The 17243-nt window shown below is 41.2% G+C and overlaps 1 protein-coding gene across 2 annotated transcripts in view; it reads left to right on the forward strand.

Moving 5' to 3' along the window:
- The window catches only part of ano2a (anoctamin 2a), a 66049-nt gene extending 52671 nt beyond the window's left edge, over positions 1–13378 (forward strand). For both annotated transcript variants that reach the window (XM_057836755.1, XM_057836756.1), the window contains 10 exons: positions 1047–1158; positions 1236–1293; positions 1368–1468; positions 1559–1722; positions 1801–1953; positions 2197–2249; positions 3448–3614; positions 3751–3856; positions 5392–5947; positions 7403–13378. In XM_057836755.1, coding sequence (XP_057692738.1) covers positions 1047–1158; positions 1236–1293; positions 1368–1468; positions 1559–1722; positions 1801–1953; positions 2197–2249; positions 3448–3614; positions 3751–3856; positions 5392–5947; positions 7403–7959 — 2027 coding nt within the window. In that variant the 3' untranslated portion in view covers positions 7960–13378. The remainder of the gene's footprint in view (positions 1–1046; positions 1159–1235; positions 1294–1367; positions 1469–1558; positions 1723–1800; positions 1954–2196; positions 2250–3447; positions 3615–3750; positions 3857–5391; positions 5948–7402) is intronic.
- The last annotated feature ends 3865 nt before the right edge of the window (positions 13379–17243 follow it).

Raw genomic sequence — 17243 nt, forward strand, 5'->3', positions numbered from 1 at the left:
CTGGGATTTTTGCTCACCGTTCTTTTCATCATTTTGACGCCACGAGGTGAGATCTTGCATGGAGCCCCAGATCGAGGGAGATTATCACTGGTCTTGTATGTCTTCCATTTTCTACTAATTGCTTCCACAGTTGATTTCTTTACACCAAGCGTTTTACCTAATGCAGATTCAGTCTTCCCAGCCTGGTGCAGGTCTACAATTTTGTCTCTGGTGTCCTTCGACAGCTCTTTGGGCTTGGCCATAGTGGAGTTTGGAGTGCGACTGACTGAGTTGTGGACAGGTGTCTTTTATACCGATAATGAGTTAAAACAGGTGCCATTAATACAGGTAATGAGTGGAGCCTCGTTAGACCTCGTTAGAAGAAATTAAACCTCTTTGACATCCAGAAATCTTGCTTGTTTGTAGGTGACCAAAACTTATTTTCCACTCTAATTTGGAAATAAATTCTTTAAAAATCAAACAATGTGATTTTTTGGGTTTTTTTTGTCCACATTCTGTCTCTCATGGTTGAGGTTTACCCATGTTGACAATTACAGGCCTCTCTAATCTTTTCAAGTAGGAGAACTTGCACAATTCGTGGTCGACTAAATACTTATTTGCCCCACTGTACATTATGAGGCAATAACAAAATCTTACTGCACAGACACCAAGGAAACTAACTAATCAGATAACAGGTTTGGAAAAATGAACGTGTTAGATTGCTCGTTACTGGAAGAAAGTCATCAGATTACAACAATGAGCGACTTAGTAACGTGTTCGTGATAACACTGGGTATACGTCTCAACGAATTCAAAAAGACACATTATGCATTTTTTGAATACCATTTAAAATACTTCCCCCATGTATTATATTTGCACTTGTTCAGGCAGCACTTCCTCAAAGAGTTCACTGCCACTATACACTGCTCAAATCTTAAAACAGCAACCGATACCGAACGACATTGAAGAACTCCTAAATCAAGTCAGCCATATCTCATATCACCCCATATGTGAATAAGTCCCTTTTCCGACTTTTCGGTATATTTTTTTGTGTTCTTGTTCAATTAGAGCTCCCAAAGACACAGGAGGAGTTTGAGGAGAGGTTGATCTTTAAGTCCTTCTTTCTCAAATCCATGAACGCTTTTGCACCTATTTTCTATGTGGCCTTCTTCAAGGGCAGGTGAGCGTCTTTTTTTGTGAGTCACTCTCATCAGCCTCGCTTCTCTATATTCTTAAATCTGCGTTATTGTCATTCAGGTTTTCCGGTCGACCTGGGGACTACGTTTACGTCTTTAGCGACTATCGCATGGAGGAGGTAGGGCCTCACAGCTCATTCTGCTTCTTCTACATTTTGTGGCATGGTTTTTCAACCAGCTATCCCCTTTATAGTGTGCGCCTCCAGGCTGCCTCATCGAGCTGTGCATCCAACTCAGCATGATCATGCTCGGAAAACAGCTTATTCAAAACAATGTTTTCGAGGTTCTCATTCCGTATGTTCTCTCGCTGTAAACCTAGATTCCTGAGAGAACGTCAAAGCTCACAAGAAATAGTTAAGGGTGCTTGTTGTGTGCTCTTTCTAGTAAGTTGAAGAAGATGTACAGAAACATACAAGAGCAAAAAGGCAAGGACAGAGGCACCGAGGACGAAATGGACGAAGCCGAAGAGAAGCGATCCAAGCAGCAGTTCCACAAGGATTTTGCCTTGGAGCCCTTTGAGGGCGTGAGCCCGGAATACATGGAAATGAGTGAGCGTTGTTTTTCTTTTGCACATTCAATCACTCCCAAGGGACACCGTTCTAAAAAAAGTGCATTTCTGTCCACAGTCATTCAATATGGCTTTGTATCACTGTTCGTGGCGTCCTTCCCGCTAGCGCCCGCCTTTGCTCTGCTCAACAACGTCATCGAGATCCGCCTTGACGCCGCCAAGTTTGTGACTGAGATCCGGCGGCCGGACGCTGTGAGGTTAAAAGACATAGGTACATGGAAAACATACACAAGACAGCACTCTGTAACTCTCTCGGAACTTTGTAACTCCTCCAAAGCCATTGACAGATTGGACAATTATCACTATCAATGTGGATGAGTGGATGAGTTCATCAAAAAAAAAATTCTCTACTGTCTCTCCATTTGTGTTTCTGTATTTAAGTTCCTACACATTTGCACAATGTCTTTCCTTGTTTCTCCCTTTTTTTTTCTTTTCTCGTGCATGCCACATCCAGGAATATGGTACAACATTCTCTGTGGAATCAGCAAGTTTTCTGTCATTACCAATGTAAGTGTTAAGTGTGTTGCCAGACCTAATGGGCATATTGTAGATGGATGGTCTGAGCGAATTTATGTTGTTATTGGTTTTTTTTTAGTCTACGCACGTAACATTTAATTACAGTGGTACCTCGACATACAGTACGATCGCTTCGACACGCGATCTTTTTGACATCCGATGTAAAAATTGACTCGCCATTTGTTTCTACATCCGACGTCATGCTCGAGACGGCGATTTATGACACCGCCAGTTTCTTTGTTTTCCTGGATGATGGACGCACGGCAGATTTTCATGTGAGCGAAAACACTGGTTCCAAGGTTAGTGCAGGTGGTGAAAAAGGAAAAAAGTGACGCTTACCATTGAAATGAAGATGGAAATGATGGAAAAATGTGAGCGTGGTGTGCGCATCTGTGAACTGGATCGACAATACGGCCGTAGAATGTCGATCTTGACCATCTTCCTCCGACCGCAGTTGATGCCAGAAACAAAACATTGCAAGAGAAAGTAAAATCTATACCTCACTCTCTACGTTACTGTCATGTCAGCCAAGCGGTGCGTTCAGGTACAGGCACGCAGAAAACGTCCGCCACATTAGAACCTGATTTGTTACATTATGACTGGAATTATTTTTATTACAATAGTATTTCGATTTTTATTTATAATTTATTTATTTTGCTTTGTGTAATTGCCATTTGTAATAGTAAAAGCAGTATTTATTAAGAATTTAGTCTAGGTTTTCGGGCTGTGGAACGAATTAATGGAATTATAATGTATTCTAATGGGAAAATCCTGCTCGACATACGACCATTTTGACTTACAAACAAGGCCCTGGAACGAATTAACTTCATATGTTGAGGTACCACTGTATTATTATCAACTTGACGTTGAGCTGATGTATAATGCTGACCACGTTTGCCTTACAGTTGTTGAGTTTGCATGTCTCTCGGTGTTTACCTCGGCTACCTCTGGATATTCAACTTCTTTCCATATTCCTTAAACATGCATGTTTGGTTCATTTAAGAATGGTCATACAGCTGATATGTATATGAGTGAGTGTAGCATAAAAATGTGGTATAAATCAATGCTGCGAATATTTCTAGATATGTGCCATTTTGCTTATTTGGTGACATTCTAGGCTGTGCTCACCCTAATCAGGAACGTGTGTTACAGTTCATTAGTATTGATCCGTGGTGGTTTCTCTTTACAGGCATTTGTGATTTCCTTCACATCGGAGTTTGTGCCACGCATAGTGTACCAGTACATTTATAGCGGCAACGGCACCATGAACGGCTACACAGAGCACTCGCTGTCCTACTTTAACGTCACCAACTTCCCGCCGGGCACTGCGCCCAACACGACAGTATCCATGTGCAGGTGCCAATACTTTAATACTTTACGTTGCATAGTCCTCCCATTAATCCTTGAGTTCAGGGGACTGCACCACTTTATAAGAGCAAAGTGTCTACGATGTAGCAATATGAACCTGATACCATCACTTTGTGTTCATTAGGTATAAGGACTACAGGGATCCACCATGGGCACCGGATGCTTACACCTTCTCCAAACAGTACTGGTCTGTTCTGGCTGCAAAACTGGTTTTTGTAATATTCTTTCAGGTAACGAACTGTTTCTTCATTATTTTCTGTTACGTCCCCCGACTACTATCTTTTCATCCCTGTGATTTTTTTTTTTGCCCTTTTTGCCCACTATTTGTTTTCAATTGCCTATCCATAAATATAAATATTTGGTTATCTAGCCAGCCTGCTCATTCATCAAATTTTAAATTTCACTTTTTGTCAGCTGCTTTTCAAACTGGAACTGAACTACAGTCGAGATCAAATGAACTTCCTGTCAGACAGCAATTTTAATTAAAAGTATCATTAGCCCATAGACATGATAACACAGAAGAGAGTGCATGCCCCCTACTAGCCCTCAGACAAAAAAATACAAATTGGGCGCCAAGGATCAATGTGTATACATCTTTAAAGAATATACCTATTCAACTTCATTGTGATATGTCCACAAATAACTGGGGAGTAGCCATTTTAGTGAGTGTCCTCACCAAGAAGTGTTGGAATTCGCCCCCCCGGCCAAGCCGCACTGAAACGGCGACAGCCGAACGGAAATGGTGCTCCGCTGCTTACCGCTTCCGTGAGTCAACCGGGAGGGCTGATATTCCGCGCGTTCACCTCTTATGTTAACCCTTTGTACTGACTCCATGTTCCAAAAGTTTGAAGAAGACTCACTGAAAGCAGGTTGACAATTTATCCGTCGACAATGGTCAAAAAACAAGGCAAAAACAGACGACGGAGGGACAATTCTGGATCCAAACCAAGGCTACTAAGAAAATGTTTCCAAGCAGCGAACAGCGTTTGTTATCTCAGTGTTCAGTCTTTTTGAAGTCTGCGGTGGAGTGGGCTGGGCCGAGGGTGTTGTCCTGGGATCATCCCTCTGTGGCCGGTTTTGGGCGGTTAGGTTCATGCGTCGATGGGACGTGGTTGCCACAGCGACCGATGCTGGTCTTGATGTCCCAAGCGCCCGCTATCAGCTTGTTATCCGGGCTGGGCGAGGCGCTACTTGTTTTAGGACAGCGCGCCCTGCTCTTTGTCCTTGCAGTGGCCGGGAGAACTGATTGCAAGAGTTGCGTCAATCATGCTCGTGACGCAGACGTTGGGCTTCTATGATAAGATGGCGTTGTGTATCTATTCAACTTCTTTTCATTAAACTATGGTGTGCTATTTATTTCATATTAGGTGTGTTAGAGTAGTGCAGTCCTACAGTAAATATGAGAAATGATACGATTCCCTGATTAATTATATTACGTGTGTTAGAGTAATGCAAACAGACGGTGCCTACGAGAAACGTTACCATTTTTTCATTTCCCCCTCATGAGCCCTGATAAGGTGATTCACTTTACCGTGTCCAAGGGCATGGAGTAAAGTCTGGCTAAACTATAGTTAGATGAATGTGTGAGACTAATGTAAACAATTATATGGTGTGTGCGAGAACGGTACGTATTCCCTTCAGAAGAAAGCAAAGCGAGTGTGCTCTTGAACTGTCCCTCCAGGCGGTCTAATCAGGAAGTGCACCGGTATGTGGGTTCTAGGACTTGCTGCACATTCTAATAACGACACCGTTTGATTCCTCCTAGAACCTCGCCATGTTCCTCAGCATGCTGGTGGCCTGGATGATCCCAGATGTGCCACGGTCACTACGGGAGCAGCTGAAGAAGGAGAACATGATGCTGATGGAGTTTCTGCTTAATCAAGACCAGGAGGCCCACTCCAAATCGCTCTCCAGCAAACATCCCGTCTTTCCTTTTCCGGCCAACATAGACATTGTGGTGGAGGCACCATCGGAAGAACAGCAGTTACAGAAGGAAGTGGAAGAAGAGAATGAGGAGGGGGTGAATGTAACTCAGGAGGACCCCTGTCGGACCAGTGACAGCGACTCAGAAGCTGGGAGGTCATTTGAGGATGTAGTGAGAACTGGAGTCAGAAGTTGTGGATGTGAAGAAGAAATTGACAAAAAAGATGAAGAAAAGTCAAAGGAAAATTTGGAGGAAATGAAAGTAAGCGAGGAAGGTGAGCGAGACAAAGAAGACAAGAAGAGTGAACTTCAAGGGGAGGAAAATGAGAACACAGCAAATGAGGAAGACAATTCAGTTGTGGATTTGGATGCCCTCATGATCCAGCTGGGCATCATAGGTAAGGGAAAGAAAATCTTTTTAAACATGTTTCCATCCAGGCGTACAGTTCAATTTGTAAGGTTTGTAAAGGCAGGATAAAGAACATTTTTAAAGGGATCATAGAGCATTTTTTGAGTTAATTTAAAATACTTTTCTACCTCAGGCAAGCTCTACCAATGTCCCCGATCCGATAATGTGATCGGAAATCGGGCCGATTGTGCAATTTTTCAGAGGATCGGGTTCATCATTTAAAAAAAAAAAAAATTATTTTTTATTTTTCAAGGGCTAAAAAGTAACGAAATAATGCAGAAATACAATGGCATTGCCATAAGAAACAAAAATATAGCCGTTTTATAGTCCACAACTCTTCTGGAAAAAGCAGAAGAGGAAGTACTATAAAGAGTACAGTACTGTAACATGTATTCAAATTAAAAAAAAAAAAAACACTTTTTTTTCAGTATCTGATTGGGACTTGGCATCGGCAGATTCTCAATGGGTGCAAAAATATGCGATCGGAACATCCCTATGGCCGGATTTATGCTTCTGTGTTCCGTTTACAGCGTAGACCCTACGTGGTCGTTGAGCATTCGATTTTCTGCGTCAAGGGAACGTGTTGCTCTGTAATTCACAGCCCTGCCACTAGAAGGGTGTGGCTTTGTCTTTGTTTGTATGATTTTGGGGGACTCTTGTCGAATTCCTTTAGTTTTACTCCGGTCTTAGACAGCAGTGGCAACGGAGATAGAACACTTGCATTTGGAGCTGCAGCTAATCAATATTGAACAACAAATGTTTTTTAATATACTGTAAATAATGAGGCGTAGGTGACACAGAAGACGTTTGTGGTGGTGTTGGAATGTTTAAATATGCCGCTGTTGTTTTGCAGAACCGGAAACAACGTTCTGAGCAGACCAATCGCAGTCCTTTAACGTTCACATCACCACACATTGACGTGACGCGTAGTCAGGATTTTTGGGAGGCGCATGTCAGGCTACGGCGTAAGGTCGTAAATCGGGTCTGCGTTAACGGCGTAGATCCACCGTTACTGCAGTGCAGAAGCATAAATCAGCCTTAATGATTACACCGAGCCTCAACATTTTAACTGAGACTGCTCCAAAAAGCTCTTTTTGTTACTTTCAATTGAAAGACTTCGGGTAAAACACTGTGGGTGAACACGCGCTTCCCCGCGGCAGCAACCCTGTTTCACTGAGCCTCGGCCTAGTCTTCACTTGGCAAAAATACTTTTCTTAGCTACTTAAGACTCGCTACTAACTGTTTTTATGTTTTGTGGTTCTGATTTGATTGGCCAGATACTCATTGTTTTATATTCAATGTACGAGCTGTTAGGCCGGTGGTGGTAGTCACGATAAAAAAAGTGTCGAACTTTATATAGTCTAGGGGTCCCTCGACTCAAAATGTTTGAAAGCCACTGTTTTTAGTGACAATTCTTCTTATGTATTCTTACATTGCCGTTCAGGTGACGACATCTCATCAATCAACGATACCAAGATTCCACAGTCAAGCTCTAAAGAACTTCTATCCAAAAGAGCTTCCTGCCATTCTCTAAGCAGCCCTCTGGCAGAAATGACCCCCTCCCATACGGACGCAAGGCTCTTTTCGCCTATCGTTCCCCCGCCCCGGGAGCCGGGCGCCAGGGCCAAGGCCCGCTGCTTCACCCTGCCTTCACGCCACCGAGGGAAGGAGACGTCTTACAGTCTCCCCAGACCCAGCCACTCCAGCAGCCTCTCTAGGATCCGTCTGGAGACTTCTCTTATATCGCTGGGGCCCCTCCAACCCGAAACTGAGTCACAGCAGCCGCCCCTCAGCTCTGGTGAACTCTTCTCGCTCAAAGGCCCTCCGCCTCAGCAGCCTCGTTCCAGGGGCAAAGCACGGTGCTCCACCTTGCCCTCCAGACACAGAGCTCCTGGTACCGAGGAGCCCCCCGCCAAGCCGAGTCAATCTACCAGCTTCACAAAGCTGCGAGACAGAGTACCCCCTTCCCCCAGTGAACTTAAACGCAACACGCCAGTATGAGTGGAGAAGAGAGACAGCAGAAAGAGACGTGGGGATTGAGGGGGACACTCTCCAGATTTTTTTTGTCTGTGCCTAGAGCCTTTGTTCCTTCATAATATCCCTATCCCAAGACCCTTCTTATACTTTATGTAACTAATTAGCTACTATTGACTGCGGCCATCTTGACTGGGAGGATTGGCAGTAATCATTCACTGACGGCCTCTCCTAGTCAAAATGGACTATTGTCCATCACCGTCAATGTCAGCCAATGAGTTAAATGTCACACATATTTATACCACAAAGGACAATTCAGAAAAAGTGACTGTGATCTTCTGAAATGCTCCCAATCACTCATCAAAGGAACATAAAATATTTCTATTGTTTATATTTCATGGTTTTCACCTCACTGATGCAGCTCAAATAGCCCACGTTCAGCTTTCCCAATGCGTCTCGTCACCGAGGAACGTGGGAGCTATAGAATCCACAGTTACGCTCGTAGATCAAATGTTTATTTTTAGAGGTTTTGATATACAAAACAAGTCCAAAAGATAATAAAATAACAACATCATTATGGTCTGTTTTATTAAATTTCCTGCGCCACAAGAAGATGGTGATTACCCACTTTTTCAGTTTAATAATTCATTAGTTTATTACCTTTTATTTCCGTTATTTTCATGCTATTTACTGCAATTATGACTTTATTACTGCGTTAACATAGGTTAGTGAAGACATGCCCAAACAAATTGGACTTCCACAGTGCCCCTGTAGATTATGGTCCAGTGTTGGAAATGGATGAAATGAGTCTTTGTTGTGGTATTCTGGTATGTTGCGGTTATGGTTGAGAGTTTAGAGCATTCACACTGTGGTCTATTAGTTTCCTGCATCATATTATTATTCATTGTAAAAATCTAATACACTACACCAATTGATAATTTCAAAACTGTCTTGTGTACCGTACAGTAACGTGTATAAATGCAGGGAATAGGTGGATAAACAGGTTCGTCTTTTACATTCTGCCATCTAGTGGAACATTGTTTAATTACTCTGACTGTCACTATTTGTCACTGGTATAGATAGAAAAGCACTGATACAGAAATGCCTTAACTTCATAGACGGAGCTTGTCTTTTGGGGTGGGGGCAAAAAATATGTTGATGATCCCGAAACGCAGTGTCAGCAATATATACTAGTATATATATTAGGGCTGTCAAACCATTAAAAATTTTAATTGAGTTAATCACAGCTTAAAAATTAATTAATCGTAATTAATCGCAATTCAAACCATCTATAAAATATGTCATATTTTTCTGTAAATTATTGTTGGAATGGAAAGATGAGACACAAGACGGATATATACATTCAACATACTGTACATAAGTACTGTATTTGTTTATTATAACAATAAATCAACAAGATGGCATTAGCATTATTAACATTCTGTTAAAGCGATCCATGAATAGAAAGACTTGTAGTTATTATGTTGTGAACGGCAAGCCGTTGATCCGGATCCAAATCACAGACCAAGAAACAGAAATAGTGAATGTTTGTATTTAATAAGTACAACAAAGGGAGCGCGCCAAAATTGCGAATATAACAAAGTACAACTAAGGGAGCACGCCTAAAAACGCGAGTATAACAAAGTACAACTAAGAGAGCACGCTATAAGACGCGAATATAACAGAGTACAAAAATCTAACTACAAGTCCACAACAGCATAAAAGTAAAATGAACAAACCAGGACACGACCGCAGAAACATCGGGAAGCTCGAAAGATGATGCACACACAGCGGTAAGCAAGGCAAGTAACACGCAAACAAGCAATAGTCTGAACCTCGCAGACGGTGACAGGAGTCCTTAAATAATGAGTGCTCCTAATGCACCACAGGTGTGCTGCAACGGCCCCGCCCATCCAGCTGAATCAAATGCTGGAATGAAAAAATAACTGAGAAGGCATACAGATATGACATCTTAAAAGATAAATGTTGGTACAAGTTTTAGAAATTTCATATTAAAACTAGGGCTGTCAAACGATTAAAATTTTTAATCGAGTTAATTACAGCTTAAAAATTAATTAATCGTAATTAATCGCAATTCAAACCATCTATAAAATATGCCATATTTTTCTGTAAATTATATATATATTCTGTAAAATAAATTGTTGGAATGGAAAGATAAGACACAAGATGGATATATACATTCAACATACGGTACATAAGGACTGTAGTGGGCATTTCACTCTACTGTCATTTAAATCTGTCTATGCTGTCCTCACTCTGAAGCGTCTACTTTTTCCAAAGCTAGACAGCAAGTGAACGACGCCTTAATAATCAGACTTCTTCCTTTTTCATCTGATTTATTAATAAAATGGCCTCAAACCACTGTCCTCTTTAGACCGTAGTGAAACAACAACAAAAAAGTACACAGCATTGCATTAGCAACAACGTTAGCTTAGCACGCTATACAGGTTCACTAAACATAAACAAAAAGCGTCTCATACAAAAAATATAACATTTCGCTTACTAACATAATATGTACATTCTTTACAACAACCATACTTACGGACAAATCTTGTCCAAGGATCATATAAGCACAACATTATCAGCCCGAGACGTCGTGCAGCCATAATGAAGAAAAGAAGAAAATAATAAACCATGTCGCAAAGCGACCACAAGAGTTCGCTGTTGGACAGCGCAAAAAGCCTTGCTGTAAAACTTACCAAAAGGCAGAATACTTTCTGAGCGGGACATGTGCGTTAATTGCGTCAAATATTTTAACGTGATTAATTTAAAAAATTAATTACCGCGCGTTAACGCGATAATTTTGACAGCCCTAATTAAAACCCCTCTTAATGTTTTCATTTTAATAAAATTTTCAAACAAAAATTAAACTAGTAGCTCGCTATTGTTGACGTACCCGAGCGAGACGTCGCATGGGCTCCCTGCCGTAAAATAAAATCAGTCGCACCCTAGCGCCAGCAGAGGATGACAAAACAACAAAAAAACCATAAGAAAAACACAAAAACACACTCATTTTAATCTGTTTGAGCGGGGCATGTGCGTTAAATGCGTCAAATATTTTAACGTGATTAGTTAAAAAAAAAATTATTACCGCCCGTTAACGCGATAATTTTGACAGCCGTAATATATATAGGTAGCCCCTGGGTTACCATATATTCGACTTACGCACTTTTGACTTTACGGTGCTGTCTCGTCTGCTATTTTGTCTCCAGTCTTTTTTTTTCTTGCACAAACAGTACCTAATTGTACCTCACAGTATAAAGTGGTACCACGACATTGGATTGCTTCGACACACGACCTTTTACACATCTGAAGTCAAATTTGACTCACAATTTGTTTCTACATCCGACGACATGCTTGAAATGCGACGGTTTATGACAGCGCCGCAGTTTCTTTGCTCTGCCGGAAGACAGACGCACGGCAGATTTTCTTGTGAGAGAAAACACGGGTCCCAGGGATAGTGCAGGTGGTGAAAAGGAAAAAAGGTGATGCTTCCCAATGAAATGAAGATGGAAATGATAGAAAAATATGAGCGTGGTGTGCGCATCTGTGAGCAGGCTTGACAATACGACTGTAGAATGTCTATGATCTCCACAGTCCTCCGACAACCTTCGTTCGCCAGTCTTTATGAGTTAAGGTGACAATTATTATTGTGGTAACATCGCCAAAGAAATCGCCAGCTTCATCAGGTTTCTAATCATTTATTCCATCAGCTTGTGACCACAACACGCCTATTGCAAGCAAGCACCAGTGACTCACACTGGCTTAGCCACTTCGGAGCCCTGAAACTAACAGATAACTAACAAACGGCACAGAATTTGTTAAAAACAACTCCACTGACTAATTAAACCCCCGGTAACTATAAGATTAAGTCGTATGTCAAAAATTCTGAACTTCCCCGTTAAATTCAGAGATGGGAAATACATTTTTCGGCCACCTCAATCTCCGCCTTTGCTTAACATATGAGTACCCCAACTTAAAACCTAGTACCGAAGCTATTACTTGGTTAATTTATTTGATTGAAATTATAAATCATGATTTAAGTCATGAGTTCTGAATAGGTGATGACTTGAACATGGAATTTTAAGTAACTTAGTTCACTTAAAGTGCGTATGACAGGATAAAGAAAAAGTCTTAAATAGCATTATTATGTGAATTAGAATCATATTTTGAGACGCTTCGACTATATACAACAATTTGGCAAAGTGCAGATGACGAGAAATTAGTGTTTTATTCAGCCTTCTAGCCACACCTACCATTATAAGGCTCTAGCGGACCCAACAGGTGGATGACGTCAGCGGGAGAATGGTTTCGTCTGATTTAGCAGGCAGCCCCTTGAGCGGGAATTATTCAGAACGAGGAAAATGCGACGAAGAGAGCCGCAAAATGTCATTGTTTCAGTCTCTCTACTCCAATATTTTTAAAGGATGTTCTTTTTATTGAAGTATTTTCCCCAATTGCTAAATAAATGGTATGGTCATGACAAATAACAATCTTGTGCTAAATGGAATATGAAATAATAAAAATGCATTTATTCAGTACGACATGGCAAAATTACTCCATAATGGTCAAAACTGTCGACTTCACCTTTACTGTCACACCTCCCGAAAGCTATATTGTTCCGCCGTACTTAGTCAGGCTTTTGACACCCCCCCCCCGACTTCCGCGAATTTAAACAAGCCAAGAGGCGTGACAACTAGCCGACATGCTAACCCGAACCGAGTGACGTCTCAAAGTCTTATTTTTGCTCTTGAAACAAAAAAATAAATCACACAAAACTAGCCCAGATCAAGTCACACTGCTGCGGGGTTGTCGATTGTCTTCGCCGATCGGTAACCTGTCCAGCGGAGAGCAAGTCACAGCTCGTTCCCCTGCTACTATGGACAGGAGAGCTCGCCGGGGAAGCAGCTGGAGAGTACCTCCGGACAAACCGGCCAACGTCGGAGGAACGCATAGCTGCCATATGGTCAACACGAGTATAAAGAAAAATAATGCTTTACTACACGGCGACGACATAAACAAAGAGCAGCGTGCAGTTGTTGTGCAGCCAACATGACAGAAAGAATGTGTTCTTAGGAGATCATTTCTACCTGCCCATCCATTATGAAACAAGTAAGCAAGTAAATAGTCCTTTATTTAAAGAAAGTTTGTAGTGTTTACTTTGCAATCGCTGTATTCGCGGCCATTCTTAACACAAAGTTGCAATTTCTGATGGGGTTGAAAATTTGACAGAACACCGGGCACATGAAGGAGACAATAAACCGAGTACAGTGCACTCCCGGCGGGGGGATGTGTGACAAGCCACCGGTGTCGTCGGCCGAGTCGACAAGGAGCATGTCAGCCGCAAAATGCAAGCCACCTACGTATTAAAATGATTCCAGTATTTGACATAATACAAAACACGATGTTTACTCACTTCCTCGTAAGTCCAATGGTCCCACAGTAGTAGGGCTTGTTTTGGCCAATATCCACCGGTGAATGGGAACCTTTTGAAACCCCAAAAAGGCTCATACTTCTCCCTGGTGCGGCAAAATTTTTCTGCAGCCGTTTGGCTGGCGTGATGCGAAAAATAAACAAATAAGCAAAAGCAAAGTCAGCTGAATCCTTAGTCCTTCTCATAGAACAGTACGGCTGGACAGTGAAGAGGACTCCTTCTTCCATACACGTCACAGCGCCCTCTTTCTCAACTCGAGACTGGACCCGGAAGTCACTCATTTTCATGACGCGGGATTAAAAAAAACTAAATAAATATGGCAATCGCTTCCACGCACATCCAAGCGGTCAATTTCTTTCAGGAGCATAAAGTACCGCGGAAAATATGAAAAAAAAAACATGCTTTTTGCTGTCATAGGCACTTTAAATTTTCAGGTTTTGATGGAAAACTTACCAAGTCATTGCCAAAAACTCAGTTTTAAGTAAACTGGACTTATGTCGAGTAATTTGAAGTTAACATTTAAAGTAAACTGAACTCTAAATTTTAAGTAAACTGGACTTAGTTTCAATTACATGCGTAATAAATAGATCTAAGCGAGAATTGAATCTGGGCTATTGCAATGATAGCATAACGTGCCACCACTGAGCTAAACAGTATAGCTGTCTATGCTAAACTAGGGCACTTTTATGAAGGCATCGGGAGTGACGAGTGAGCCTAGGACTAATTTTATACAATTTAACATTTCAGGTAAACACTACTAAGCAATATCAAATTTACACAACTTATCTGTTACAGTTATTCTTCATCAGAAATTTAAATTTTGCTCCAAGACTTCATAATTCAAGTTAACACATCTCATTTTCACGTTAAGACCTATAACCTAAATGATAATGAGTTACAAATACTCTAAATAGATTTTAGTTGTATTTTTTTGTGTTTGGCCGCTGTAGGCCACAAGCCACAGACAAAGGCAGATTACTCAACCAACCAGAGTCAATCAACTGACATTACTATTACTATAGTGAGGACACATTACAAAAACAACTCATTTTTTAACATTTAATTTAATACGCTTTTTTCTTTTTTTAATAATACAGTGTGTTAATATGACTGATGACTGAATAAATTGAGTTATGAGCTTGGTCATGAAATGAATTACATTCGCTCACTTTATTTTTCATAATTAATTTTACTGACAAGTAAAATCTTCCTCTGAGTGCTTCCCTTATAATTTATTATCTATAAAATGCAGCGTTGTTGTTGAGCCTGCCGCGATATGCATTAGTTCCATTTATCGCACGGTAAATGAAAATGAAGGCGATAATTTTCCCGCTGCAATTTATCGCCTCACGTGCGTTTGTGCGTGCGCATGCGTGCGGCAAAAGTGCGGCGGACTTGCTGTTAAAAGTTTGGCTTCCTTGTTACCAACAGTGCAGTATGCTGTGACCAGGATTCACTCTGTTTTATTGACTTCTGGGTTTGTTCGTTTTATACATTTGAGTTTGCGTGACCATCATTCAATGGATGGAGGCGGGGCTGAGTGCGCGAGCAGAAAATGGACGGGAAATGCTGATTCCCAAGCCAAACACCACAGACCCGATGTGGGAATAGTTTGATTTTAAACCAAATGAAAATAGCAAGGCAAACAAAAAGTACGAACCAGTGTGCAAAACGTGTTTGGAGGTTTTTTCAACAAAGAGGGCCAACACAACAAATCTGCATGCTCATTTGAAACACTATCACCCTCTTTAGTTTTCACTGCTTGGTAAGAAAACTACATCGCAACAAGCGGAGCCTACCTCGTCACGCCAATCGACAGTTATAGAGGTAATCGCTTGATTTGAGAAATACAAAAGAGAGCTCGCAAAATGGCGTTCCCTCACGGAATGTGTAGTCCGCTACATTGCTGAAGAAATGAGACCGTTTTACCTCTGTTTAATGTTGTTTGACACTTAAGGCTAGGTTCATACTGCAGGTCTTAATGCACGAATCCGATTTTTTCGAGATTTTCCGACTCAAGTGAAGCATTAACTTGACGGTCTGAACGTGACAGGTCGCAAAGAAGTGGACCATTTCAAATCCGATCTGGGTGACTTTCGTATGTGGTCTAGGCAAAGCAAGGCAAGGCAAATTTATTTATATAGCACAATTAATCAACACAAGGCAATTCAAAGTGCTTTACATCACATGAAGATCATAAAAAAATCACATTTAAATCAATACAACGTAAAAACCAAGACAATCAAAATCGGAAATAAAATTATACATAAAAATCGCATTTAATCACAAATGGAATAAAAATAAATAAATAAATAAAAATAAAACAAAAACTACTACTACTTATAATAATTGACATCAGCAATGGAGATGAAGCACAAGAGGAATAGAAAGCAAGTAGATTGAAATATATAGACAGTTATGGATATGCAGTGCTAAACAAAAGCGTTTTTAGCCCTGATTTTAAAGAGCGAGCAGTTTGAGCATACTTCAGACGTTCAGGTAACTTATTCCAGAGATGAGGAGCATAATAACTAAATGCTGCCTCACTCTGCTTGGTTCTTGTTCTTGGAACATGCAGGAGACCGGTTCAAGACGACCTTAGGGGTCTAGATGTCTCATAGGAATCTAACAAATCAAGCATGTATTTTGGTCCAAGGCCATTAAGTGTTTTGTAGACGAGCAGTAGTATTTTATAGTCTATCCTTAGACTCACTGGAAGCCAGTGTAGCGATTTCAAAACCGGTGTAATGTGGTCCAGCTTCCTTGTATTTGTGAGGACTCTGGCTGCAGCATTCTGTACTAGCTGCAGCTTCCTGACTGATTTTTTATCAAGACCCGTCAATATACCGTTGCAATAGTCCAATCTGCTGAAAGTTTTTCCATGTCTTGTTGAGTCAGAAGCCCCTTAATTCTGGTTATATTTTTTAGGTGGTAATAAGCAGATTTAGTGACGGACTTTAGATGGCTATCAAATTGTAGGTCTGAGTCAATAATTACGCCAAGGTTTCTGACTTGATTTGTAGCTGTAAGTGACATTATGCTAAGTTGCCTGCTTATCTTTGACCTTTCCTCTTTTGTCCCAAAAATGATCACCTCTGTCTTCTCCACATTTGCCTGGAAAAAATTCTGGCACATCCATTAATTGATTTGATGAATGCATTTACTCAGGGAGACTAAGGGACTATAATCATGTGGGGACACAGAAATGTACAGTTGTGTGCCATCTGCATAGGCGTGATAGGAGATGTCATACTGTTCCATTATCTGAGCTACGGGAAGCATATAGATGTTAAATAAGAGTGGTCCAAGAATTGACCCTTGAGGGACTCCACACGTGAATTTAGTTCGTTCTGACTGATGGTTTCCGATTGACACAAAGAATCCGATCTAGGCCACATTTTTCTAGAATGTGGCTGGCGGTCTGAACTTTCAATTCCGAATCGGAATTCATGCAGCAATGACGTCAGCAAAGCGAAAGCGGCAGGCAGGATGGGAGCGATGTAGCTGTGCATTAGCTTTTAGCTTGAACTCTGCTTTTATGCACGAAGCGGGCTTGACCACAGTCATAAAAAAATAATGAAGAAAAAGATAAGCCTGACAATTTTCGATTTTCATTCTATACGCCGAAGGAGCAATATTTCAGTATTGCTTACAAGGCCGAGACTGGGCAAATTGACACACTCACGTCATGTCACGCACACAAGTCAAGGCTTATGTGCGTGCGTGTATGCGTTCTATCAGTCCATATAAACTTTGAATAAAAGACTAAACGGGGATTATTAATGTCTGTTATTTGTGCCATCTTTTTGGAAATCAAAATACAATCACCCTGGAATGTCATACAGCTAGCATGTGT

Source organism: Corythoichthys intestinalis, chromosome 5, assembly GCF_030265065.1.
Source record: "Corythoichthys intestinalis isolate RoL2023-P3 chromosome 5, ASM3026506v1, whole genome shotgun sequence".
Lineage (NCBI taxonomy): Eukaryota > Metazoa > Chordata > Actinopteri > Syngnathiformes > Syngnathidae > Corythoichthys > Corythoichthys intestinalis.